The 26,815-nt window shown below is 48.2% G+C and overlaps 8 protein-coding genes across 8 annotated transcripts; 3 read left to right on the plus strand and 5 right to left on the minus strand.

Annotated features, from left to right (window-relative positions):
* Window positions 1-5,351: 5,351 nt before the first annotated feature.
* Window positions 5,352-7,029, plus strand: TRUGW13939_00135 (uncharacterized protein; the record flags this gene model as incomplete). Its single annotated transcript, XM_035483350.1, has 2 exons — window positions 5,352-5,939; window positions 5,992-7,029. The coding sequence occupies 2 exons, from the start codon at window positions 5,352-5,354 to the stop codon at window positions 7,027-7,029; spliced, it is 1,626 nt and encodes a 541-aa protein (XP_035339243.1).
* Window positions 7,030-7,825: 796 nt separating this feature from the next.
* TRUGW13939_00136 (uncharacterized protein) lies at window positions 7,826-8,477 on the minus strand (the record flags this gene model as incomplete). Its single annotated transcript, XM_035483351.1, has 2 exons — window positions 7,826-8,243; window positions 8,389-8,477. The coding sequence occupies 2 exons, from the start codon at window positions 8,475-8,477 to the stop codon at window positions 7,826-7,828; spliced, it is 507 nt and encodes a 168-aa protein (XP_035339244.1).
* An 808-nt stretch (window positions 8,478-9,285) lies between these two features.
* TRUGW13939_00137 (uncharacterized protein) lies at window positions 9,286-11,211 on the plus strand (the record flags this gene model as incomplete). Its single annotated transcript, XM_035483352.1, has 1 exon — window positions 9,286-11,211. The coding sequence occupies one exon, from the start codon at window positions 9,286-9,288 to the stop codon at window positions 11,209-11,211; it is 1,926 nt and encodes a 641-aa protein (XP_035339245.1).
* Window positions 11,212-11,482: 271 nt separating this feature from the next.
* On the minus strand, window positions 11,483-12,480 carry TRUGW13939_00138 (uncharacterized protein; the record flags this gene model as incomplete). The annotated part of the gene is made up of 3 exons (XM_035483353.1): window positions 11,483-12,214; window positions 12,323-12,426; window positions 12,477-12,480. The coding sequence occupies 3 exons, from the start codon at window positions 12,478-12,480 to the stop codon at window positions 11,483-11,485; spliced, it is 840 nt and encodes a 279-aa protein (XP_035339246.1).
* Window positions 12,481-12,755: 275 nt separating this feature from the next.
* Window positions 12,756-15,569, plus strand: TRUGW13939_00139 (uncharacterized protein; the record flags this gene model as incomplete). Its single annotated transcript, XM_035483354.1, has 1 exon — window positions 12,756-15,569. The coding sequence occupies one exon, from the start codon at window positions 12,756-12,758 to the stop codon at window positions 15,567-15,569; it is 2,814 nt and encodes a 937-aa protein (XP_035339247.1).
* Window positions 15,570-15,792: 223 nt separating this feature from the next.
* Window positions 15,793-16,809, minus strand: TRUGW13939_00140 (uncharacterized protein; the record flags this gene model as incomplete). Its single annotated transcript, XM_035483355.1, has 3 exons — window positions 15,793-16,028; window positions 16,086-16,278; window positions 16,633-16,809. 3 exons carry the CDS (start codon window positions 16,807-16,809, stop codon window positions 15,793-15,795), a joined length of 606 nt encoding a protein of 201 aa, XP_035339248.1.
* A 440-nt stretch (window positions 16,810-17,249) lies between these two features.
* Window positions 17,250-17,669, minus strand: TRUGW13939_00141 (uncharacterized protein; the record flags this gene model as incomplete). The annotated part of the gene is made up of 1 exon (XM_035483356.1): window positions 17,250-17,669. The coding sequence occupies one exon, from the start codon at window positions 17,667-17,669 to the stop codon at window positions 17,250-17,252; it is 420 nt and encodes a 139-aa protein (XP_035339249.1).
* A 6,743-nt stretch (window positions 17,670-24,412) lies between these two features.
* Window positions 24,413-25,444, minus strand: TRUGW13939_00142 (uncharacterized protein; the record flags this gene model as incomplete). Its single annotated transcript, XM_035483357.1, has 2 exons — window positions 24,413-24,570; window positions 24,637-25,444. Coding segments are annotated over 2 exons (966 nt in total), but the record flags the coding sequence as incomplete, so codon positions are not given.
* Window positions 25,445-26,815: the final 1,371 nt, after the last annotated feature.

A 26,815-nucleotide genomic window follows, 5' to 3' on the forward strand; every position in this document is an offset into this window, starting at 1 on the left:
GAAAACGTGTGCTTGCGAAAATCCGGGTTCGTTCTTTGTGTGTCTCATCAAAAAGAATTGTTGATTTACTCCGTACTTGGAGTGAGATTAGATGATCTGCCAAGTCGTGATATTACCGCAAATGGCATAGACGATGTGCGTTATATCGAGATGTTTGATGAGCATGGCCGTTAGGCTGAATCGCTCGTCTCACCGTAGCAGGCTGCACTATATGTAGGATGTACTAGGTTCGTATCTGACTTGTTAGGATGGCGCGTCGTACTGTCGTACCGTGTACGGATCCGTATACTGATCAACGCACTGTTTCTTTTTTTTTTTCTTTTTTTCGTGGGCAAGCCTACCTTGCGTCAGGTGCTTTTCCACTCATTATCTGTAGTACCAGTAGACGTTCGGAATAGGACGTGTCATGATAGATCGAATTGTTGCTTTTCAGAGCTGATATCACTGAGCGGTGTCGAGCGTGAAGGGTCCCACACCTGGCACCAGCGGTGGAAATTCGAGATCGGCTGGATATGTATGTTGTTGACTAGAAGCAAGGGAGATTTAGCTCGTTCGTGGCATCGTGAGCAGCCAACGATGAGGCACCGGTAGAGGATGCGATGGCTGTCGTCGCAGCACGAGTCAGAGATAGCCGCGGAGCTCTCCTATACATGAAGCTTTCGGAAGGAACGAGCCGAGCCCGCGGAACCCGTTCGCGCGGTCCGTGACTGCCTCCGTTGCTCCCTGCGTCCTTCTTCGACCTCATTTTTTCTCTCCTCAACCCATCGCGTCCTCGGGCATGCATGTTATGTTGAAGCCTATCAGGTTGCGCCGCTGTCATCTACTTTCGAGAATCCACCCGATTGATCTCGATCTGCACCACTCATCGCATCGTGCCAGGTCGCGCGTCACCACACTCCAGAGGCTGGGTAGCACAGACTAAGTCGAACACGGCGACTACCTGTCGAGCTCCTCTGTCATAGGCCCTGCTCGCTAATTATTATTCCCACCAACCGCGAAGATGTTGTGTACGACGTGCTTCTACTACGTACCTACATCCCCACCAGGTTGTGGCTTGGCCTGCCCCCAGTTGCGCCAATTCGACACCGACTCGATGGCTTGGGTTTCTTTATCCATTGATTCATTATTGCCCCATCGCCCCCTTGCTACTACTGTACCCCGTCACCCTCTAGCTATACGGGAGAGTCAACAATCCACCTTCGAATCGCAAGGGGTTTAGCGCTGCATGCCTTGATCCTACACCCTTGGATCAATTTCAGGCATTCATCCACTCAGCGCTGCTTTTCCCCACCCCTACGAATTAATGATCTCCGGCCTGACAGCCTAACATTAAAATACCAGTTATTCCAACGAGGTGACTGGTCGGTAACACTATCGACTTGAATGAGAGCCGGCTCGGAAAATTTCTCGCAATGACCACCCTCCTGACCCCCGCGGGAACCCACCGGCCCAAACCCGTCGGTATTATTTGGTGTCATTATTATTATTATGATTCGATGTTTGGAAAATATCCGTCTCGGAACTGGACGCGGATTCGCTACCTGAACTAGCAGCGCACGGGCCAATATAGTTCCTAATTTCCTCGGATCCTTGGCTACGACGCTTAGCCGTGAGAGGAAAAAGAACTCTTGGGACAGAGTTTGAAACTAAACAGCATGGACGTACCATGCAACGCGCATATCGCGCCCTTAATGGGTAACGGTGAACGTTGGACGGATCGTCAGAATATTGGAATTTGGTACACTGGAAAGCCACAGGCAATAATAATAATGGTTAATCCTCCTGATGATTATCCGCCCAACCAACATGATTTACAGAATGCTGTCAAATGTGAACTACAAGTTCCACAGTGAGGAAAAGATGATTGCCCACAATAATTACTTGATGGCTAAGGTGTGCTTAGGTAGATCCGGGATCAGTTTGGCGTTGCTTTTGTCGCGTGCCTACGGATACTCTTTGTCAACCTCATCACCCCTACCTAGGATGACTCGTATCCTTCTGGCGCTGAACCGTGCTCTGCTGATCTCCAGGCTAAAACGGTAAAGCCCTCAGCCCGCGGAGCCGCTGGATGAGACCCTCTAAATTGTGGAGTGCCCGTTGAAGATGCAACAAGACACGAATACCCGATCTTAGACGCGAAAATCCCATTGGGCGACGCGGTTGGTGGTGCTGGATCAGGCCAGCCCCCTGGCATGGAAGCCGGCATGAGAAGATGTATCCGTATGTCTCGATGAGCCTGGCTAAGCTTTCACCACTCTCTGCGACTCTAAAAGGCTAAGGCAGGTTGAGCCTGGACTCTTTAAAATGAAACGCATCATATCCACTTTGATAGTACCCGATCCGGAAATTTGGTATTCGAATTACATGAGCTTGAAACAGCGTCATACTTATTACGAGCGAAATACGTAGTAGACTGAACGCGTGTGTCTTCTGCAGTACGACAGAGCAGCAGCTTAGTGTTCCATCAACCTTGGCGAAGAGTCAGACAGCTTTCCGCCAAGAAAGGCACCGTCGAGGTCAAACCCAGAGGAAGAAAAAGGTTACTGTTTGCCTTTACAACCGTAACAACGACAAACTGGTAACGTAATCCTACATATTATTGTTACGAGACTAGGGGGCTTATTTTTTTGTCTCTACTCCGTAGGTTCGGGGATAAAATATTCGGGATTTAGGATCGAGCCCCACGGATTCCACGGTAGTTCCAGCTCAGGCTTGCTCCACCAAGTGGACATTTCCCTCTATTCGCCGACAAGACTAGTGCTTTTAGTGACCTCTACCGTAGCGTCGGTAGAGCCCTCATCCGCCGAACAGGGCTACTACTATTTGAATTTGGGAATGCGCGGCTTGGCTCAATAGTTGGAACAGCTGATCGGTCTAGGCCTATCTCAGCAAATCACAATATAATGATGGCCACAGCAACAGCTTCAGATGCAGCCCATCACTTGCCTGGCTCTCTAAGCTGTGTCGATGGTTCACCAATGCGGTCAGAGTCGGATGAAAGAGAAGCGGACCAGCATCCAACACTACTGTTGACACAAGAAACATCAGAAATAACTCCGCTGGAGGCCACCCTACTTTGAAGTCTAATCAACGTAATGACACCCGTGCTCGCCTTGTGAATGTCAACGTCATTTTGAGTTATCGCGATGAGTTACTCCGTATCTCGCGCCGTTTTTACATCTCCACGATCTCCGCGCAGGTAACCAATAGTTATTCTCCCTGATGTGTGTCAAATTGTCGACAGGGCAAAGTGCCAAGTTCCAAGCGCAGGAATGTACGCACTGTGCAGCATGCAGTCGAGCCCGCAGCAGCGCGGATCACATACCAATCCACTGTCCGTCTCATTTTTGCATACGAATCAGCATTCGCCATTGCGTCCTGTACCACTCACTGGGCATTTGTCCATCCCGGTTTTCCTCCGTACATATATATTTTTTTTTTTTTCATTTCCCCCCGCCTTTATCCTGGAATCGTTTGGTGCTGTCCGTTTCGTGTTTTTGATGCGCTGATGCTTAGACTATTGGAGACTATTGGGGCCGGAGCAAAAACAAGACGGCCGACGACGTCGATCCATCCGCAGAGGTTCGCGGCGACTACAGGAAGCCTCCTCCGATTGGGCGCGGCGATTCATCTGGGGTCGACAAGACACAGATAGCTCCCCACTAATCATTGACGCTGATTCGACTTGCGCTAGCTGGAGAGTGAACTCATGTTCGAGAGCTCGAGCCCCCTCCTCCCCTCCATGGTGTCCATGACTCCAGCATCCTCCCTTTTCGGTTGCTAGCTAACCATTTCCGGCCTTGCTGGCCCTCTCCGCTGACAGCGGCAACCATTCCCAAGTGTTCAGCTACTGCAAGCCACTGCAGTCGGTAAGCCGCGGATCCTCAAAAGTAGCAGAACAGACAAGGTCGGCGCAAAACCGGGCCTTTTTCCGTACTCGTTTCTCAGCCTACTATTTGTCACTATTGCCGGGTCAAATCATGTAAAATTCGACTTGGCCGGCCTGAGGGAGGAGGGGAAAGGCATCAATAGTTCTTCAGCCTTTTCAACCACGGCAAATGGGGATTTAAAATTTCTTTTTTTCAATGGCTTGGAAGGCCATCGATCGATCGCTTGCTACCCGAACAACGGGCCATCAACTGGCAACGCAATCGTTCATTCTTCGCGCCGAACTCCGCCGCGATTTGTTGTGGACGGTGGATCTGTCCGCTATGGAGATCAGAGGACTAAGTACAGTTTAATCTTGCAGACTGCTGCGGTAGTAGTATACTCCGTCCGTAAGCTACCTAGTAGTTACGTAGGAGCTGCGCCGTGCCACGGACCACTGCGAATGCACAGTCTCATACCATTCACTACCCTCAAATACTGGTCTGTAAATAATGGGCGCCCTCTCCCACCTACGCCCCTAGCTACCGAGCGAAGTTCCAGACAATCACTGTCATGACCTGCAGGTGGAGGTGATCACCAGTGCGCGGTCCATCGTTGCAGATCTTGGGCACTGTCCCAATCCTTTCTTCTCACATAATTCGTCATAAGCTCCAACGTGTGGACATATGCCCGGTCTCATTACCGCTAGCCACTAGATATCAGTAGCCTGGGGTGATCCACATACTCTTCTCTACTAGTATCGACACAGGACGTTCTCAACGTCTCTTCGGAAACTCTGTTGTACGGGGTCCGTACTGGGGCATTGGCCTTTTGCGCTTTTCTTTTCCTTTCTCCTTTCTTTTTTTTTGATCTCTGTCTGTTTTTTTGGGTTCTTTTTATTTCCCAAGCTGCATCCACTTGAAGACAATATTGAGACGTGTCATCCATTAGACTCTGGCTACTGGGCCGCCACGTCGATCATCCCAGGCCTTTGGCTCCAGCACAAGTGGAAGGGCAGAGGAGAAAAAAGGGTCTCCAGCTTGAGGTATCTGATGCAAAGAATATTTTATCGTGATCTATCAAGCTATTCCGATAAAGGGTGGAAGCCCCTGGCGGACCTATACATTGGTTGCACGGTCAACACTTGGATATTGGTGGGATTGATTGCTGATAGTGGTTTCACTGCGGGTCGACATCCAGGAACGACAAGAGTGAAAGGAAATAAGGAAACTATACTGCCAATTACTTTGGGTTGATTCGCATGCTTGCCAAGCGACATTATCGTCTATTGGGAAATCCAGACCCTCGCGATCGAGGGTTTATACAAAACCACATACGCGACCTCTGCAAGAACATTTCTTTCTTTTAAACCTGCCAATGTCGCCACCAACATCGTCGCTCACTGCATCGTTATAGCTGCGCTATACGGTAATATTGAAATATACAGCACACAAGGCCGCTGCCGATTGACAGCACCAACCCCAATGCAATCTCTACTCCTCCCCGCTCCGTGGTTTTCAAATTCGCATTTTGGGCCACATCGATTTGAATTCGATACTGGCCATATTCCTATTCACTCACGGGCGCCATCAACGGGGCCGAAACCCAGCCTGAGGGCAGATCACCCACCTCCCCCTATGTCAGGCCTTCTGCCGACAAGCACTCAATCCGAACGTGCAATAACTACTCAACACCAGCGACCATCAGGCTTCGAGAGGCCGACGTCGATAGATGCGGCTCGTACAAACTTGCCGCCGACCTTGCCGACATTTACTTCTATAGGAGCTGCTAGCGTGACGCAAGCACCGCGCTTTGTTTCTCCCTTACAAACTGGACCATCTGGAAGTTCATCCGTCCAAATTCCCAGTATCAATGCTGGGTTATCGCATACCCTGACTGAGCCTCCGCAAGCGTATGGCTTGACCGCCAGCAATTCCATACGATCGCTGCCCCCACGGTCAACGAGACGCGCGAAGGCGCACGTCGCTTCAGCATGTGTGAACTGTAAACGGAAACATTTGGGTTGTGATTCTGCTAGGCCCTGCCGGAGATGCGTGCTGTCTGGAAAAGCGGTAGGTTCTCCTTTATGAATGCGCAGGCAACTGAAATTGACATGGATTTTAGTCGACATGCGTGGACGTGACGCACAAAAAACGCGGGCGGCCACCTCTCAAGGCTGAAGAAGCCCCCGTGCGAACATTCGCTTCGGCTGAAGGATCAATGGCATCGAGAGAACAGTTCCAAATTTCGACAGCTCGCGGGCACGGCCATTCCAGAACTTCCTCACGAGAGATTCGTCCGATCACTGACCTACAATATGCGCGGCCTCGAGGGCATAGTACCGCAGGGCCAACCGTTGGAGCAGAAAGTATTGCTTCACACCCTCCTCGATGGCAGCCTCTCGTATCACCTCAAGTAGGCCCAGGGAGTGGCAGCCAGAGACCTCTTGCATCCCCTACAGCGGCGCCGCCGCCACCGTCGTTCACAAGAGCCAATTATCCCCCAAGTCCATTTACTCATTCGCCAGTAACGACCTTTACAAATCCTGCTCCCGGCTCTGAGTTTCGGCCTTTGCTAATGTACAATGACCGTCCTCATGCTATCACTCCACCAACAGTCTCGCCACAACAATACCACCAGCATTACCCAGCACCTCTACCATCACATATAAATCCTCAAACGCCAAATAGACCAGGAGATACAACCGGGCCACCAATTGATTCCCAAGACCCTTCTAGAGACCATGGTATTCGACTACCGCCCATCCTACCATCACCAACTGCATTTACACACGGAAGCCCAGCTCACTCCCACCAGCGCAGCGGCTCATATTCTGATTTATCAGGATATCAAGGCCCAAGAAGTCCACGACAGGGCACCCAAGCACATGTCGTACCTCACGAGTCACCGCGGTCTTTTTTCGATCCATCGAGCCGGGTGGAGCTCCGATCCCCATTTCCTCCTATGCCTCGACCTCGAACTATGATGTCAGCACTGGATCAGAAAAGCCCCCTTTCCCAAGCGCAACAGTTGCAAGGTGGCACAGAGACAGCAACGGAACCAGGGCTGGATCGCCGACGAAAAAGCGAGGCCGACACAGAGGAAAACCCGCAGCCTGCTAAGAGACGGCGAATGGCGGTGGATGATATCGTGAATGGCTGACACTGAAATAACATCCGAAACCGAAAAGCCCTACCTGTTGAAATACGTCTATTTTCAGGAGCCGGCACTCCGAGTTTAATTGTCTAATCTTAATTATTTATGTTGTCTTTATTGGCAAATGATACATAGCAAGGTCTTGTATCCAAATCTCGACCTACCACAGTTTGAAGAACATGTACAGTTCGGCACCCTTCGACTACGGTACATCCGATATCTTTTTACATATCTTGTCATTTTTGTTTAGCTGGTTTGGAAAAAGTATCCACTGCTCTGGTTTTGGACAAGTTTTAGAATATTTGATTTTTTGGGGTAACAGCTCCACCTGGAGTGATATATCGACCTTACAGCTACGTTACTTACTGCTTGATGTTTTATAACGCCCCCGCTTTTGGAGGGCCCTTTTCTTGACTCTTTGCATTGCATCTCAACTATGTTACCATGTATATTTACACCTATATAGCGCTGGTTCATCGTATTTGAAGCATGGCATCTTCTTTTGGGGCGGATTCTGGATTGGGGATGTTACTGGAGTCTGTTTCTTTTCTTTCTTTTCTTTGTGGAAGTCTGTATAGACTACTACTACTACATTAGAATTTCTTCGGGTTTCTTGCTACTTGTGATAAAGTTTTTTTTTTGTCCTGCATTGTTTTCGTTGTTGTGGCCATCATGTAAAGTTACTACACATACTAGTTTCAACCACGGTTCAATCGAAACCTCAAATGCCAACTGGCCGTTCATAGACTGGAGATCAAATATCATTCAAATACATATAAATGGTGCGCAAAGTTCCAACGAGCTATTTCTTTGGATCAGTAGCTAGAAACAACACACAACTCCCAATAATCACAGTGGCAACCACAGTGAAAAACAACTGCGTCTTCCACCCGCTCTGCACAAGCGCCGCTCTGCGACTGTACTTTGTCACGGTGGTGACGTAGATGGAGAATCCGCTGAGCAAACAAGCCAGACTCATGCACCAAAAAACGATGCCGAGCGGCAGCGAGATCTTGCGCTCGATTGCCGTTGGCGAAGAACGCAGATGGAAAGAGACCGTAATGGCAGAGGAGACAACGGCGAGGTATATGGAGAGGCGTAGCCAGGAGAGAAAAGTTCGCTCGTTGGCGAGATGGTCGCGCGCATCGGACGCGGTGTTTTCGAAAATGAGTGCCCCGAGGAGAGGCCGGGCGAAAAAGAGTGAGTCCGTCGAGGGGTGACTGTGGTCTGTGTTAATATTATAGCATTCTTCAATGGAGGTACGTCCCCTGAGTGCCCGATGGTTCTAGGATTATTCTTATATGCAGACAGGCAAGTATATGCCTCGGAACGTGGGGGTGATGAACTGAAAGTGGTGGTACATACTCCTCAACCATGATCGGTTTTACATTGGTCGGGTTGACTATCGGATTGAACCGCCGGTGGACAGTCGGAGAGGGCTCATTCCCAGGCATTTTGGCAGATGGTTCCGGAGTCAATCAATCGTTACGGAACAAAGTCCTCGTATGGTGGTGTAGATTACTCGATATGCGTGTGATGAATCCTGGCGCAAAACGGATACGCCTATCGGAGATCTCCCTTGGACGCGGGGTGCGCTAGCCTGATCTGCCCCGGCATGGGAGATGTTCATCACCCAGATACGGGGGGGGGTGGGTCATGTTATACGTATGGAAGAAGACGATAGTCTCGAGTCTGGACAAAATTGAAAGCGAGAGACGATCGCTCACGTCTCTTGCAAACAGCTGCGCGATTCGCGAAACAGACGATGACGAGGCGATAAGAAAACACGTGATGGCCTTATCATCGCGTGTTTGCAGTGTTTGCAGCCGCGAGGACCTGCCGTGTTGGGCGAACCCGGACCAGTTATCAATTTTATCGACTATGTCCTCCCCCTTGCAGACCTGTTTATTTATGCCTTGGGCAATTGAAAGGTATCGATTCTGACCGAGCCCTGTGTTGGAACCTCTCTCCCTTTTTTCTTTCTTTTTTTTTCACCAAAAAATATATATCTCAACATCTCAATGCTGTGCCAAGCCCCGGAAACTTTATCGGCTTCTCCACTTTGCCACTGACTGAGTCATCTCAGTTTACTTGCCAGCTGATGGGGGTGGGCTGATGTTTCTTTTTCCCACATTGTCTGGTCCATAATTCATCCTATGAGGGCATGCCGACATACAGCGACTCCTCCTCTGTGTTCAATTGAGTGAGAAGCTCTCCGCCAGCGCATAGTCGAGTCCTACGCTCTATCGTCGATTCTTCGACATGGCCTTCAACAAAGCTGCTCCGCATGGTGCTGGCCCGTCCGATGAGTATAGTCGATCGTTCACTTCAAGCTCTCCAATTGCTCGGAATGCCATTGCTCGCGATCTCGCTTACTATGACGAGGATGACGGAGCTGACATCGACGACGATGGCGCTCCGCTCGTGCGCGCAACCAGTGATGTCCTTGGTACGACGCCGCACTCTTTAGCAGGCTCTTATCGTCGGCCTGGATTCTACACAGCTGGACCACGCGGAACGGTTGTTCCGCATGATTCAGAACCAGAACAGTATCTATCGAAGCGGGAATTGGAGCGCGCCTATTCAGAAGAGAGGGACTTGTTGAGTGATAGCAACGTTCTTGGTATACGCCAGTCAGGAAGCGGTTCCGTGAGTACCTTGACGAATCAACTCAGCTCTAGCCTATTGCACAGGGCGCAATCTAGAGAGGCGCATGAGGAGAGTCAACCGCCAACTGAGACAGAGCCAACTGAGACTTCGACTTTATTAGGAAACCAGGGGCGTCTTGATGAAAATGCAATCGACAGAAAATGGGAGGAGGCGGTCACGGCTGGCCTTATTCAATCAAGCTGGAAACGAGAAGCTCAAGTTATTGGAACATATTCACTACCGCTTATGGTCACTTTCTTGCTCCAGTATTCCTTGACCGTAGCTAGTATCTTCACAGTCGGCCACCTGGGAACGATAGAGCTGGGAGCCGTCAGTCTGGCTAGTATGAGCGTCACCATAACCGGGTGGGCTGTTTACCAAGGCCTTGCCACCAGTCTCGACACACTCTGCGCCCAAGCGTATGGGTCGGGGAAAAAGAAGCTTGTTGGACTACAAATGCAGCGAATGGTTTTCTTCCTGTGGGTAGTCACGATTCCAATTGGGCTGTTATGGTTCTTTGCCGACAAAATCCTTGTCGCTATCATCCCGGAAAAGGAGGTCGCTCTTCTTGCCGCTCAATACCTGAAAATCTTGATCCTAGGAGCTCCCGGGTATGCCTGCTTTGAAAGTGGCAAGCGGTTTGTCCAGGCACAGGGAATTTTCACAGCATCCCTGTATGTCCTTCTGTTCTGTGCACCGCTTAACGCTTTCATGAACTGGTACTTTGTCTGGAAGCTCAATTTGGGCTTTATAGGTGCTCCTATCGCTGTAGCGATCACCGAAAATCTTCTCCCAATATGCCTCTTCCTTTATGTATACTTTATCGATGGTCTTGAGTGTTGGAATGGGTTTACGTGGCGGGCCTTTGAGAATTGGGGCCCTATGATACGGCTTGCCTTGCCGGGCTTTATCATGGTCGAGGCTGAATGCCTTGCATTTGAAATACTGACTCTGACTTCATCCTACTTGGGCACCGAAGCGCTCGCAGCCCAGTCCATTCTCAGCACGATCAGCAGCATTACCTTTCAAATCCCCTTCCCTCTGTCGATTGCGGGCAGCACCCGCGTCGCCAACCTCATCGGCGCAACCCTCGTCGATGCTGCTCGGACAGCCGCAAAGGTCAACCTGAGCGGCGCCGTGATCGTGGGGGTTCTGAACATGATCCTGCTCTCGTGCCTAAGATATTCACTCGCAGGTTTGTTCACATCAGATGAACAAGTCATTGGTATGGTCGCAGCTGTCTTGCCTCTCTGTGCCGCTTTCCAGCTATTCGATGCATTGGCAGCGAGCTGTAACGGCATTCTTCGGGGCATCGGTCGTCAAGAAATCGGCGGGTATGTCCAAGTTTTCTGTTATTATGTCGTTGCAATGCCAATCAGCATGGGAACGACGTTTGGACTCGGATGGGGCCTTTGGGGTCTGTGGACTGGTGTTGCCATTGCCTTGGGTTTGGTGTTTTTCATTGAGGTGGTGTTTTTGAGTAGAACGAGTTGGGAAAAGAGTGTTGAGGACGCCAAGAGCCGAAATGATGTTGCATGATATACCCATATATGTTCTTGTTTTTTTTTTTGTTTTTTTTTGATTTTACAAATAATACGCCATGTTCATAAATGTATGAATTGATGATTAGAAGATATATGCTATGACGACATAACAAAATTGAGTCGAAATTCTAGTGTCCTAAATTTCCTCCGCCCACGTGCAACTTCCAATACAATGTAATCACTTCATTAGAACAAATTTCATGATCAATCTGACATAATTTTACAGTAACATGTCCAGCCCAGCACGAAGAAATGGTCTTTTAGTACTACAGGATAGCCCATGTGTATTCATCTATCGTCGGGAAAATCAAACTTGCCGACGACAGTTCGTCACCTGCTTTGATGACCTCTGTCGATGACAGGCCCAGTTTGGCAGATATATTCTGCATGTGTAGACCCTCATTACTCTGGGGTTCGTTCTTAAGGAGGTTGTAAACGCGCCGTGCGGTGGCGGACATGGGCGGAAGTGGTCGTCCACCCATTCCTCCAGCATTGTAATCATCCGCGGCGCCCTTAGCAGGAGCCCCGTAGCCACCATCCTCGGATTTGGATGGAGGCGGTCCATTCTTGAAGAACAGGTGTACGGCGGTTGCCTCCAGGAAGTGCACATGCAGCTCATTGATATCTGCCAACGGACGCACAGAATGCGCTCCGAGATACCTCTTATTTGAAAAGTCTTTGATTGTGCCAAAGGCCTTGACATACCCATCCAATTCGATCTTTTTCCGTGTACTCTGCTTGGCGCCTTGCCCATCGACATCCATGTCATCGTCCATACGCGTCGAGTCGATCCATTGCTTGGCTTCGATTTCACCCGTGCCGTCGTCGATCTTGTACGTGATGTTCGTGCTTTGTGTTGATATGTTGCGTACTTGGCCGATGCAGAAGACAACGTTTATATCAGCGTCATCAATCTGATAAGGAGCTTCCGGGTGGCTTTGGGTAGCTTCAAGTAACTGTTTGATAGTCACCGGGCGGAGGGATTTGTTCTCTTGTTGCTACGTAGAATTAGTGAAAAATACAAAAATTTGAGAACAAAATGAACATCCAAGCCCTCAGAGGTCGATGATCATATTTTATAGTAAAAAGAAAACAAAAATCCTTACCCTTCCAGTTGCAGGGCTGTTGGTTTCACCAGGCATGAATCCTCCACCACCCATGCCACCCTGCCCTCCATATGAGGTAGTCGTGTAATTTCCATAGCCGCCCTCTGTACTTATTAGCTCGAAAGGAAGTTGTAGTAAGGCATAAAACACGTACCCATAGTGTCGTTGTCGCGTGGAGAGTGTTATTGACGCAATAGCGAGTTCGGGCGAGATTTGGAAGATTTGTTGATTTCTTCATATGTCTGTTTTGGGCGAACGCGGGGGACGTGTCGCGTCGTGGCGACTGGGCGGTGTGGCCCGGCAGTAATGGTTATCAGGCTCACCGCCTTCGGATATCAATTGAATTTTTTGATAACCGATTTAAAAAAAATGAAAAGGAAGCTCGGTCAACTGCATTGAATTTTTCGCAACGCACGCATCATTTTAAAAAATCATGCCTCACCGGGCGGCTTCGCCAGCCTTGTCCGAAAGCGAGTTCGATATCTCCAAGGCTCTTTTTAAAGATGATGCCAACTCCGACGTCGAAGATGGCTGGGCCCTGTCAAAGCCAAAACAGAGACCGATTCCCGCCGCAAATTTGAACTTATTAGACGGAGATGACGAGGGCGAAGACGACGCAGCTTTCATTGCAGCTACGCAGGCTGCTGCCAATCGAAAGGCTTCCAACCTCAAAGGACGTACCGTCAAGAAGGGCGGCGGTTTTCAGGCCATGGGTCTGAATGCGCAACTGCTCAAAGCCATTGCTCGCAAAGGGTTCTCCGTGCCCACTCCCATTCAGCGCAAAACAATCCCTGTGATTTTGGACGAGCAAGATGTCGTCGGAATGGCGCGAACTGGTTCCGGAAAGACGGCTGCGTTTGTGATCCCGATGATCGAGAAGCTGAAAAGCCACAGTAACCAAGTTGGATTGCGAGGTCTGATCCTGTCGCCTTCGCGAGAATTGGCTCTCCAGACGTTAAAGGTTGTCAAAGAGCTGGGTCGTGGAACTGACCTGAAAGCGGTTCTTCTGGTTGGTGGTGACAGTTTGGAAGAGCAATTCGGTCTTATGGTGGGCAACCCTGACATTGTCATCGCAACTCCGGGTCGTTTCCTCCATTTGAAAGTCGAAATGGGCCTTGACCTGGGGAGCGTTAAATATGTGGTATTTGATGAGGCCGATCGATTGTTTGAAATGGGTTTTGCTGCCCAGCTCACTGAGATTTTACATGGACTTCCTCCTACACGACAAACTTTACTGTTCTCTGCCACACTTCCCAAGTCACTCGTTGAATTTGCCAGGGCTGGCTTGCAAGATCCAACCCTCATTCGACTGGACACCGAAGGGAAAATATCCCCAGATCTCCAGAATGCATTCTTCACAGTCAAGTCTGCGGAGAAAGAGGGTGCACTTCTTTACATTCTACACGACGTGATCAAGATACCTGCCGGTCCACCCGAGGCTGCTCGACGCAGGATTGAGAACCGCGCTGATAATAAAAATTGGTCGAAGAAAAGAAAAAGACCGGATACTCAGAAGGCTATCAACACCACTGAGTCGCCTACGAAACACTCAACCATTGTCTTTACCGCCACGAAACATCATGTTGACTACCTAGTGAGTGTTCTACGTGAAGCAGGTTTCTGGGTATCGCACGCATACGGTTCCCTCGACCAAACTGCTCGTAACATAGAAGTGGAGCGGTTTAGAAGCGGTATCACCAGTATATTAGTAGTGACGGACGTTGCTGCTCGTGGTATCGATATTCCAATTTTGGCGAATGTTATCAACTACGATTTCCCCTCTCAGCCCAAGGTTTTTGTCCATCGTGTTGGACGAACAGCGCGTGCTGGTCAAAAGGGATGGAGTTACAGTCTTGTACGTGATACAGATGCTCCTTATCTTATTGACTTGCAACTGTTCCTGGGTCGCAAGTTGGTTCTTGGACGACAAACGGAACAGGTCAACTACGCCGAGGAGGTTGTTGTCGGAGGTTTCTTGAGGGATACCCTTTCAACCCATTGCGAATGGGTCACGAAAGTCTTAGGCGATAAATCTGACCTTCAAGCCCAGAAAGGAGTTTCTAATAGAGGTGAAAAGCTTTATATGCGAACAAGAAATGCTGCATCCCTGGAAAGCGCTAAACGTGCCAAAGAAGTCGTTGCTTCAGACAACTGGACATCTCTACACGCCTTGTTCAACGACGAAAGTAGTCAAATGGAAGCCGAGCGAGAGAAGATGCTCGCTCGACTTGGCGGATTCCGACCACAAGAAACGATCTTTGAAATTGGTGGCCGTCGCAATGGAAAGAAAGGGAACGATGAGAAGTATGAGACGATAAAGCGAGTGCGTTCTACACTCGATAAGAAGAAGAAGCGCACTGCACCTGAAGCCAAACCAGAAGACGAAACCAATATCTCTGCCGAAGGAAACAATGGCAACGTCGAGACCGCAGCCTTCTCTGATGAGGACGAAGCGGCAGAGAACGAGCCAGACAACATGTCCATGGCTTCCGAGTCCGATCTTGAAGTCACATTCTCTCAATACTCCCAGTCCGGCAAATCTAAGTCTAAGAATGCAGCAGAATCCTTCCAGAACGCCGAATATTTCATGGCATATACTCCCGCCAACACGTCGCTGGCAGAAGATCGGGCTTATGGTGTGCACTCTGGCTCCAACTCGAACTTTGCACAGGCCTCGCGCGATGCTACGATGGACCTCAACATCGACGAGAAGGTCGGTTTCGGGGAACATCGCTCTGGTATGCGATGGGACAAACGCCATAGCAAGTACGTCTCACGCCGCAACGACGAAGATGGCTCTAGGGGCGGCGCGGCTCTTGTCCGCGGCGAGAGCGGGACCAAGATTGCATCTAGTTTCCGAAGCGGACGATTCGATGCGTGGAAAAAGGGTAAACGCATGGGTCGCATGCCCCGTGTAGGCGATACAGAGAATACCACGCTTTCTGGGGACTTAAACAGCTCCATGTCTGGCCGGAAATACAAGCACAACAAACAGCAAGTCCCGAAACAGCTCGACAAGTACCGTGGTGATTATGAGAAGAAGAAAAAGAAATTGAGTCTTGCTAAGGAAGCGGCTGCTTCTGAAGGCGATGGCGGGGCTATGAAGGGCAAGTATAATAGCGGCAGGGCACCAAAGAATGAGCTGCGAAACAATGAAGACATTCGCAGGGCGCGGAAATTAAAGGATAACAGAAGAGAAAAGAATGCCCGACCATCAAAGAGGGGTAGAGGCAGGGGTCGGCGATGAATGTATTTAGTATTTCATGCATAGAGCTTGATATGTAGGGCTTAATTATGACAAACAAAAGGAATAAACACACTACGGAGTTAATCTGAAAAAGAAAATACAGTACAGCCTCTAACTGAAAACGCCCGAGATTCATTGCAACAGGTAGAGATAAGTGGTATCGTTTGAAAGCGGAAAGAAAGCACATGGTGGAGGAGGGGTTGAGGAGAAGAAAACCAGCTCCTCACATGCGACGAATGTCTTGTTCCCCTTTGTATTTGTTGAAAGTGGCACTGCCAAAGTGACTCCACCATTCGAAAAGCATCGAGTTGCAAATTAGTTTGAACCACGGAGTGAATTTGAGGGCCGGATCGGAAAACATGCTCTTGAGTTCGTCTGATGTCACGTACTTGGTATCCTGGACTTCATTTGGGTTGGGGTTGACATCGACATCGGCCTGAATGAACAGAATGTAGTCGACTAACAGAATTTGACGCGTTAGTATACATATATATGATGTCTCTCTCATGAAATCACCTTCGTGTTCTCCCCATTTTCCATCACTAGGAGCAAGGTAGTGAATTCGTGTCAAAAACTCAAACTTGTCAATGGGCACCTGCTCTGCTTTGATCCCTAATTCCTGTTCCAACTTTCGTTGGGCGGCTCTCTTGACGCCTTCGATTGCAGCGGACAGCTCTGCACCGGTCTCTCCGGCAATACCAAGCGGATGCTAAAGCACAGTATTAGCAAAAGACACCACATAACTCTCCTCTTTGCTGATCTGGGAACTTGCCGAACAGCATGTATTTGTCCATAGGTCGGGGAAGGTGATCTTCTCCGCAGCTCTTTGCTGGAGTAGGAGACGGTTCTTCGAATCGAAAAGGAAAACGGAGAATGCGCGGTGCAGGAGTCCTCGATTGATGTTTGTCATCAGATGGCCTATCGTAGATCGTCATTCTTATTAGTGTTGCTCGTTTCAAGCGTTAACAAGAGCGGTGTGGATCGTACATGTCTTCTTGCTTGCGCTACCAATTGGCTTGTCATCATTGTCGAGGACGATGCAAACTTCTTCCATCAAGCGAACCTGCTCCTCATCGTATCCTTCAAGTTCACTGCCCTCATGCGTGGAGCCACCCCCCGTCGCGGGGAGAATCGAGCGGGCAAGAGAAGTGTCAACGTCAGGGAAAAGAGTTGCGACATTCTCGGCGGTAATCGCCACCGTTTCCGGCACAGTCTCGGTAACAGTCGCTGTGGAGCTCATCTTGGATTGTCTGTACAAAGGCGAAAGATGGGGAGGAATGACAGTCGAGATCCTGCGCTACAGTCGGAATGTTTCTATCCCGTCGGTAGGTTTTCCCCGCGCCAACTCAATACACTAGCCCGCTTCGACGGCAGATTAGGGTTAGGGCTCACGAGCCCTAATTAGTATATCGTGTTTTGTACTGTGCAGGTGTGGTATATTTCATCGGTTTATTTACGGAACTCGAAATCTGGATACATTGTTACCTGACCGTAAATTTATATAAATTGATGTCTATCCTTTGTGCATGTATTGGGCTGGATACAATAAGTTCAAAGAAAGTACCGTAGTATAAGGATGGTCCATGCAACACGTTTCGAGGTCACACTATAGATGCCCCAATAGTACCACGCATTCTGATAATTGAGTTGCGTAAAAATTGAATATTGGCAGACGAGCTATTAGTGTAGGCTTCTTTCAACGGCTCGCCTCATCTTGAGATAACCCGGATCGCATAGGGTGCCATCGGAAAGCTGAACGCTCTGGCTATCCTTGTACTCGCCGTCCGGATGAGCAAGATTCAAGCATCCCGAGGCCGAAATTGAGCTGCATGCCTCATCGATATCGCAACTTCCACAAGAATCGTCGTCGCAGCCTGCCATTCCAACTGGAAAAAGACTATCATCTCCGTCCACTTGATATGCCTGCCATCCCGCAGAGTCAGCACAAAAGTTCGAGTAGTCTGAAATAGCAGTGGTGAAAACGGGGCCAGCCGAGCCCGAGCAGCCAGAAGTAGGGTAAGGAGTCAGCGTCAACGTTTGGCTTGCTCCCAGGGCGGCGGTGATAGCCAAGACTATGGCGGTATTGATTGGGAAGTGCATAGTGAACTCTGAATAATAGGTTGGGCTATCTCGAGATTTAAAATTCCAATGATGAGCCAAGTTTTCTGCAACTAACAGGCACTGTTTTCTCTTGCAAGTTGCCTATTCAACCGGAAACACGAGGGTTAATTTGGACAACCTAGACGGTTTAACAAAAGAATTTCCAGTGTCTCAACTCTCAGCCTTTATACTTGACTAATCAGTATCAGGAATTATTCCGACTCCGTTGTCCATGCTTTTGGACCGTATAGCCTTTTCGACAACGCGTCAAGGCCAAACCCCAAAAAAGGCCTTATGGAGTCATCATGACGATCATCGGATTTTGCGTCCCTCTAGATACTCACTGGTTGTTTCACAAACTCTGATATTGTTGACGATCAGTCTTTCTTCGGGGCAAGTTTTTGGCGAGTGGTAGACGGAAGCGAACAGCTACGTGAGCATCGGGCGAAAACTAGTTTCAACTAATTGACGACCTCACAAAACGCATTATAGAGATATCAATGTACTATAAAAGCCTGTGGCAATCGAACCATACTAAAACTAGTATAACCACATGGCCGAGTTGCCCGAGATTTCCTATTCTGGTAAGGCGATCTCGGGCGTAGATAAGCCTTTGCGTACGACGTTAATTTTCGGCCCGCATAGATTCGGTTCGACAGACTACGCCGCCTGATAGATAAGGTTCGTTTAGTCTGATGGGGTCCATTTTCTACAGATTGTATGGAGTGTAGTTCGTGCAGAGTGCCAGGGCTATCTGTGCCTCCGATCCTGGTTAGGGCTTGCATGAAGGATCGAGCCTGTCCCACTTGATGGCCGGTTGCATTCGCCTTTAAGGCTTCCAGTGACCGGTCGATCAAATTAATTATGGCATTGATCTTGACCCCCAAATTAAGGACAGGCGTGCATGTTGTCGAGAATGTCATCTGTCCAAGCCTCCGAGCTTTCTCGTATACTAGACCGTGCCTACATTATTTAATTCTGTAGTATTCAAGTTGAAACCTGAAGATCATTCCCTCAAAGATAATTCTTTTGTGTGTTCTTATTTTTATTGCGATTCTAATCCTTCTACATTCTAGGAATGTTGTGCGAGATAATCCCAAGCCATGTCCCAACTCTTACACTGGTGAGCCGTTCCCCAGCCATTGTACAGTGGTTTTCCGTCGAGATTGGTTGGCGCTTCTAATGTCATATCTCCTGCACATTGAATACCTTGTCTGATATAGTCGAAGCAATGCTGGACATGAATGAAGCCATTATTTTTGGCAAAGTGGTCATGCGATGTATCGTTTGGCGTCTGTGCCAATAGCTCGCCTGAATCGACAAGACCTTCAACCAGACCCCACATTATTTTCCGGATTTCGTTCTTGATGCAACGGGTCAGAAAGTTGGATTATTTACAAGTCTTGCTTAGTGTACTTACTAGGCAATGAAGCTGATGAAACATGCTTACACCGAACATGCTCTTGGTATTCCCTGGAATCCCATTGTCTGGTTGATCGGAAGAGTCAAGAAAGACAAATCCTTGGTGAGCCAGACGTGCTTGGAATGCGTCAGTACAGATAATGCGGAGAACAAGGTAAAATCCTTACGTGGACCAAGAATTGAATTCCAGGCTTCTTCTGACTCCGAGGAAGACCGCCCGAAAAATTGAGCATTCCTTTCAAACGTAACCGATTCGACAGGAACTGTAATTGAAGTCAGTAAGCTAATAACAATCAACATGAGCACTAGGTAGACAAACGCTGAGAACCCTAGTTATTTTTGTCTGTCCATGCTCTTGCAACTAGAAGAAAACCTCCCGCGCACAGTAGGGTAGCTAATATGAGAGAAATACATAGGCGGGTTGTATAAAACTTCTTCGGCAGTTGTATATCAGAGTCAGGGTCTGTAGTAGAAACTCGTTTGTAGGTAATCTGTGAGCTAGGTGTTAAAACCATTTTGACTTTGCTCGTCTAACTACTCATATGAGATTGTTGTCTCTTCAAATAGAATAGATAAGGTATTGGTAACGGCCCCCACACCGTTGACTCTGACGCCAGCGGTGTGAGATGGAAAGTCGATCTCTTGGGCACTAAAGATGCAAGGTTCATACTAGATATCTAGCGTTATTAAATTTCTCGTGCATATACGTCATCGATAGCCATAGTTTATACATTAGATTGACCCCCTGCTCCCGCACAACACAAGGTTTCTGCCTGATAACATGGCCCCATAATATGAAAAGTAAGCACTATGCCAGTGCCGAATGTTTCATTCTATCTTCTTTCTCACATTGCCCTGGTATTTTGGTACACACAGGCAAATATAGCAAGACATTTGGTAAATTCAGGTTTGTGCTGGCGTTGACATGAAACTGGAATGTCTCGAAGTGGCAACCAAGAGTATAGATTGTTGCAAAATGATGTTTCCGAGGACTCTTCACATCCTATGTCATTGAATTCCAACAATGACCCTCTTCTGGAGAAGATCAGACGTACGTCGTCTCTGTATCTCCGAGATGCGATGGTGCAGATTCTACCAAGCCCTTTGCATCCGCTGTTCGGGCAGGATATAATTCAAAAGCATGAGCGAAAAGAAACTGCCTTCTTAGATGGCATGAGAGGAATAGCGGCACTATCTGTTTTTTTCTGTCATTTCGCGCTCCCTTACTACCAGTCCTCGATGCACTACGGATGCGGATTCCACGATGAACGTTCTTTGCTGCAGCTTCCTATTGTTCGTCTGCTCTACTCTGGAATTCCAATGGTATATATATTTTTCGTGATATCTGGGTTTTCTCTTTCGATCAAACCGCTTGAACATTCCCGAGGAGGATATTTGAGCCGGGGTGACCTTCTCACGGTCCTGAGCTCTCTCACTTTTCGCCGAGCGGTCCGCCTCTTTCTACCACCTTGTATATCTACTCTCTTTGTCATGTTCGGCGTCCGTTTGGAACTATTCGATGATTTCCATGGCAAAAACCCGGAAAAATTGAGCTCATTTTGGCTACAATTCTTAGATTGGGCCAAGTTCTACTTTTTCGAGCTTGCCAATCCTTGGACGTGGCAGGTGCAAATGAACAAACTCACTTACGGCGCTCACCTGTGGACTTTGTCGGTGGAATTTTGAGCATCTTTAACTCTCGTTCTGTTGGTGGTAGGGCTTTCAGGTGTTTATCTTTTACCCCTCTCTATTGTTTTTACCGCCTACTGCATCGCATACGACCGCATCGATGTCGCTTTATTCGTTGGCGGTCTAGTATGCGCACAAAGTTGGAATAGATTCAACAGGCGAAAAAGAAGTCCTTGGTGGATTGCGTTATATTTGATCTCTCTAGTCTTAGGCCTAATATTGGGCTCAATGCCCCGGAAAGGTCCTAATCAAACGCTACCATACTCGATATTCTTCTGGATATGGCCGCATAACATTATATGGCAGAGCCTGGCGGCTTTTTTGATTGTATGGTCAGTCAGCCATATGCGCCTTTTACAATACCCCTTTGAAACATGTTTAGCGCAGTATATGGGTAAGATTTCATTTAGTTTATACATCGTTCACGAGCCGCTTCTACGTGCCTTTGGATGGGCGCTGGTTCCACAAATATGGAAGATGACTGGAAAAGAGTCTCTAACAAAAGCTGCTGTCGGGTATTTATTGGCGTTGTTGCTTGTTTTGGCTATTATCATCTGGATATCGGACATTTTTTGGAGAATCGTCGACCGACCATCCATGAGATTTGCTCGGTTTCTGGAAGAAAAGATGGTTGCTCCCTGAAGAGTATTCAATAGTGGTCTATAGATATGCTACTTGATAATCAATTGAGATCTTTCAAAAGCTGAGACGTGGAGGAACATGACATTATGTAAATGTAGTCATTGAACATTTACACTAGTGGAAATCTAACCTTGACTATCACACTAAAAGATTAATTAACTGATCCAAAGACTTTTAGATTAATCCTCAGGAATTCATTGATATTTATAGCCATGTAATGACGAATACGGACATCAACCAAGACTAATTTATACTGGCTACCAGCAGAAATAATAGACTAGACTGGATTATCAAAGCACTCATGTCGAAATTCCAGCAGACCCAAACTAGGTCGTTTTCTAGCTAGATGATGGCCGGGCTGTGATCTAGTCGGTACAACGCGGCGGCAAAGAATCGAAAGAAAGGAAAAAAGACTACTGCAACCGAAAAATTTACCAGCTGAAGAAGCAATGCGGCATTTTGAGCATCAGGAATATGGGTGAGCTGGTTATGGATAGCAAACCCGAAACACAGGCCACAAGAAGCTAGCTAGGGTAATTAGATATATGTCGACTTTCAATCCAGATTGACGTTACGTAGTGACTGGCTATTGCCTCATCGTTAGCGGACTCTGCGAGAATCTAGAGGAAGGAAACGTCTCATTTATCGGTTATCTCTTATTTGAACTACCCGGAATCTAGAAGTGTAGAGGCCAGGTATCTTCTATTCCATCGGCCAGCATGAGGAGTCCGCTGAGAACAAAGGAATTCATGGTGAAGGAAATGAAGGTATATGACACCCTTGCTAAAAACATATGCCTTACTGAAATAAGCGGAGATTGAATTTCTCGGTAAGCTCAAACGGCTCGGAACCCATTTTGGGGCACCGAGTTCAATTCTAGAAGCGGTGCTAATCAAGCTACGGATGGCTGAGGACGACATCCCCTAGTCAATGATGAAATATTTTGTTGATCTAAATTACACATAGCCGTTCAAGGCTTGGAAGTTACCACGGCAGCATAGAGAATGGCCGGAAGGGGTACACAGGTCTTTATCCTACCGCTAATTAACAAAATGTTATAAATGAGATTTTCATACACAAATGAAGTACTTGGCTAATCCTAGTCTTGCTAAAAACAAGGTACCTGGCTTCAATGTTATCATCAAAATATCAGTGACTCGCGGACAACTGGCTCGATGGCGAGAGACAACCAGGTTAGACGCCATAAAACCCAAAAAGTTTAATGGCTCATATACACTCCTCGAAGACTAAATAAAGAAACCCCCTTTATCACCCGGAGGTAGAAGCTCCGAGAGACCGAGTGACGCCACTTCACGCGAACAATCCGATTGTTGTATTGATGAGTCTTGAGACTGGCAAATCACTCAGGACTGTCCGTTTTCGGAAATAGCATGCCCCAGTAATTATAGTTTCCATCGACTAACAGAGTTTAGAAGTCCACGCGGAGTTAAAAAATAAATATATTAACTTTTCCTTCGATCGTCTAGAGCTCTCTAGAGCTCCCTTGCCCCGCACAGAAAATTTCCGCGATGTCACCATATCTATCGACATGTCAGGCACGGCATGCTCGCGGATGTCAGGAGCACAGGCCACGAGACACTAAATCGCGACAGGGTTCAGGCCGTTATTTGGTTCTGTAGGCTACTAGGCTGTCCTACCCAACAGGTTCACGGCCCTTCAGAACAGGGTAACCCTAACCCTAATAAGAAGGCGTGTGAATCGCACAAGCCTTGGCCCTGAGAATTAAGCTAGGTCAGGAAAAGTAGCAGCAGGGCTCACAAAAGAAAGTTTAATTAAACCAACACTTTTCCAAGCGTGGAACAAATAGTCGGTCGTCCCGTAGCCAATAATCAGCTACTCTGGTCACTGATACGACCGTTATTTGGCTCCAATGAGTAGCTCGCAATGTGGCGTCCCGCATTTCCGGCGAGGGTTGATCCCAATAATAGCTACAGTAGAAGGTTCGGAGTGCGAAGTACCTGAATAAGTATTGTTCTCGTTATGGCAAAATGAATGGAAAAAGCATGGATCGGCGCCGACACATAGGGAATTGCATGGTGAAGCCTACGGTGTGCGTAAGCCAGGGCACTGAACCCTGACAACTCAACAAGCTAAGTTGACATAGGTATGTCTTAATTGGCGGGCATTAAAAATCAATTACATTGATGGCTTTTTTTGGAGACATACATCCAAATTGCCAAGTACTAGTCGCGAAATTGGCGTCGACGAGAGCGGTTATCGACAGGCGCTGGTTGATGGTCACATCTGATATTGCCGCTGTCGAGATTTGTCTACATAGTAATGATTTGATATCAGTTGATAAAATATTAGGTAGCATCTCCCTAGTCCAGTGCCATCGTATCAATGTGGGACTAGCAAGATAGAGTCCTCATAATATACGTGTCTTATTCCCGATTTATCGTATATATTTTGCATAATAGATGGGACTAATCTTGATTCGTTTCTCTGTATTCCATAATCTCTAGTAATGATGCTATGATCTCTTTCATTCGATAGAATGTAATACCCACGCAATAATTGGATGCAATTCAAATTTAGGGGGGAAAGAAAAAAAGGAAAAGAAAAGGGGGGGGGACAAAACGCTTCTGATGCCATGAATCAACTATATAGATCGCAAATGCCACGATAATAAGGAAATATGATGTATGTGCAAAAACTTATGTTTAAAAAAAAAGAAAAAGAAAATTTATGTCGTTTCTCGGTATCGTCAATCACGACCAGAAAAATGTTTGAATTTGTAGCTTTGCCCATTGCTCTCTCGATTTGGACATGCATTCTTGTGATGTCTGAGAATAAGTATCAGCATTTAAATTCCCATATGTAGAGAGAGAGGAGCCTCACCGGCGTAATGTGTCTAATCGCCCGTATAAGTTCCCACACATATCACACTCAAATTTCTTATGGCCATCGTGGGCTCTCTGGTGGTTGAATAAGTATGAATTTATAGGCTGAGTAGAAAGATGACTTACCGTCGAAAAGTGCCGCTTTAAATCTGTCTTCCTTCCAAAACTCTTACCACATTCATGGCAAGGAAATTCACTCCTCTGTTTTGGGTCATGTCGCTTGGCGTGGTCTAGGCAGTTTGCCTTTCTTGTGAAACGTTTCCCGCAGATTTTGCAGCACAGTCCTAAGTCTTGGTCTGTCAGTTAGAATCAATAGACCTATTTTAGCGCTATTTGCTTTCTGTACATACCTGATGTGAACGGATCGGGAGATGTGGATCCCTCTGCAGACACATGCAGACAGGCATCAGACTCTGCAACGGATTCTGTCCCATCAAGTGATGGAGATTGGTCTAAGGGTTTGGTGTTCACCCTTCCTACTGTCGAGTCGACATGCTGTTGGCCTAACGCTATAGGAGTGCTGGACAAAGTTGGCCTTGTTGGAGAAAGGGATGCTTCCCATATCGGGCTGTTTATATGTGGCTCTTGCTTCGGGTACCGCAAAGGCGTTTCCATCTGTGACTGTGGGGTGATCGACCAGCTAGAAGCTTCTCCATAGATTGGACTATCACAACTTCTCGCGCTAATATCAGAGCTATAATATACCGGAGAGTTTTGATCGTGAGGAACCAAGCCGGAAAAGGGCATTGTCGGCTGACCGATAACAGGGCCGCTCGGGTACTGTTGTTGGAAGTATGGAAGAGTGCTATAATCTGGAGCACCCATGGCTGAATGGAAGCACGCCGACGTCCCGATAACAGGCTGGTTCGGCCAGTTCTGAATGGAGAGAGACTGAGTAACGGGAACGCCGGCGGGGACATTCTGAAAGATACCCAGTCCAATTGTTGTCGGAGGGGAATAGTCTTGGGGTTCCATCTTCACTGACGCCGATCTGGTTAGGTCAAGATAAGGGTCATTGAGACCATATGCAGTTTCCGAAGACGCTTGCCGACCTTGTTTCGGAGTGACAGAGGTATTGTGCATCGTGTTGATCGGGTGTGGTGCGATGTATAACGGGATGGGTACGAGGTTGCGTGAGGGTAGCTGGTGCTTCAGCATAGAATAGACGGCCGGTAGTGAAGGTGGTGCGCTGCTGGAGCACTCAAGAAACTGTATCAGCTATGTAGGTTTGGCGATAGCGATGGAGAAGGGAAAGAGGTCTGTATATATAAAGACCAGGTGGGTCGGCAATAGATGACGACCAGTGATGGGCGTCCAGGAAAACGACTTGTGAACGGAGGCAAAATTGAGCGCAGCGCTTGCCATTAAAATAATAGGTAATGACGCTTCGAATCTGATTAAGACTGGGGCAGGCTCAGTTCGGAGGGAGGGGGTACCATTTCCAGGGAGGGAAGTGAGTCAAAACATGATCATGCCAGCTACGCAAGGCAGACTCTGCATGAAGAGCGTCTACTTGCTTGGGCGTGAGTCTGGCGTCGATCAAATAGGCGCGACAGGTACACTCGGCGGCCTGCAGGTGTGGATGGCGCTGGTGCGATGCGACAGCAGGAGTCGGCAGTGACAGACGAATCAACGGGTCATTTGATGGAAATTTGTCTAGTTTTTTTTCCCCCGGTCTTCTTATTTCAGCTGGGCTTCATGGAGGGAGCTGGGCCGGAGGGGTAGCAACGGTGTGGAGGAGTTCAGACGCAGCGACAATGCTGAGCGAAACTGAAGATATGCGCAGCAGGGAAAAAAGCCGGTACGATCAGCGACGATGAGATGAGAGCAGCAGGGAGGCCGGCGGCCATGATGATGAAAGGCTCGAAATGCTTGTCGACTGCGGGCCGGGAGACAGGCTCTCTCTCGCATTCTCGCACTCTGCAGCGCAGAGGCCCAATTTTGGATGCTTCTTGAAGCAGTTTAGTCCGGACCCGACAGTCTGGATAGCCTAGTTAAACGAGGCGGCTGTGTGTGTCTGATGCTGCAACGTGAAAGGCCAGCGTCGCAGCAAACTGCCCGGTGAACAGGCATCAGCAGCCACTCGTGAGCGCGCATCCAAGAGCGCTGGAGACATTCCAGCCGGTGCAGCAGAGATCACCTGGAGAGGTGTGCTGGTGTTGTGCGCCGCGAGCCTAGTTGCAGCCACTCCCATGATTGCTTTTCTGCAGCGGACGAGAAGGGAGGGGAGGGGGCCGAGAGCAATGTGAGGAAGCTGCTGATGAACCGCGATCAAGCCGGATCTACACGGGCGTTATGAGGTGAAAGTCTGACTGATAGAAGTCATAATGGTGGTGGTGGTAGTAGTAGTAGTAGTAGTAGTAGTAGCCGTATGCAGACTGTGATGACGGATAGGGTTCCGGGTATTGCATTGCCGAGCAGAAAGCGACACTCCTTGGTGACGCCCTAAGACGGAATTTCTAATCTAATTCTCTGGGTTGCACTGCACTGCACTCTCCTATCCAGCACCACGCGACCAGCAATTGCTGC

Source organism: Talaromyces rugulosus, chromosome I, assembly GCF_013368755.1.
Source record: "Talaromyces rugulosus chromosome I, complete sequence".
NCBI lineage: Eukaryota > Fungi > Ascomycota > Eurotiomycetes > Eurotiales > Trichocomaceae > Talaromyces > Talaromyces rugulosus.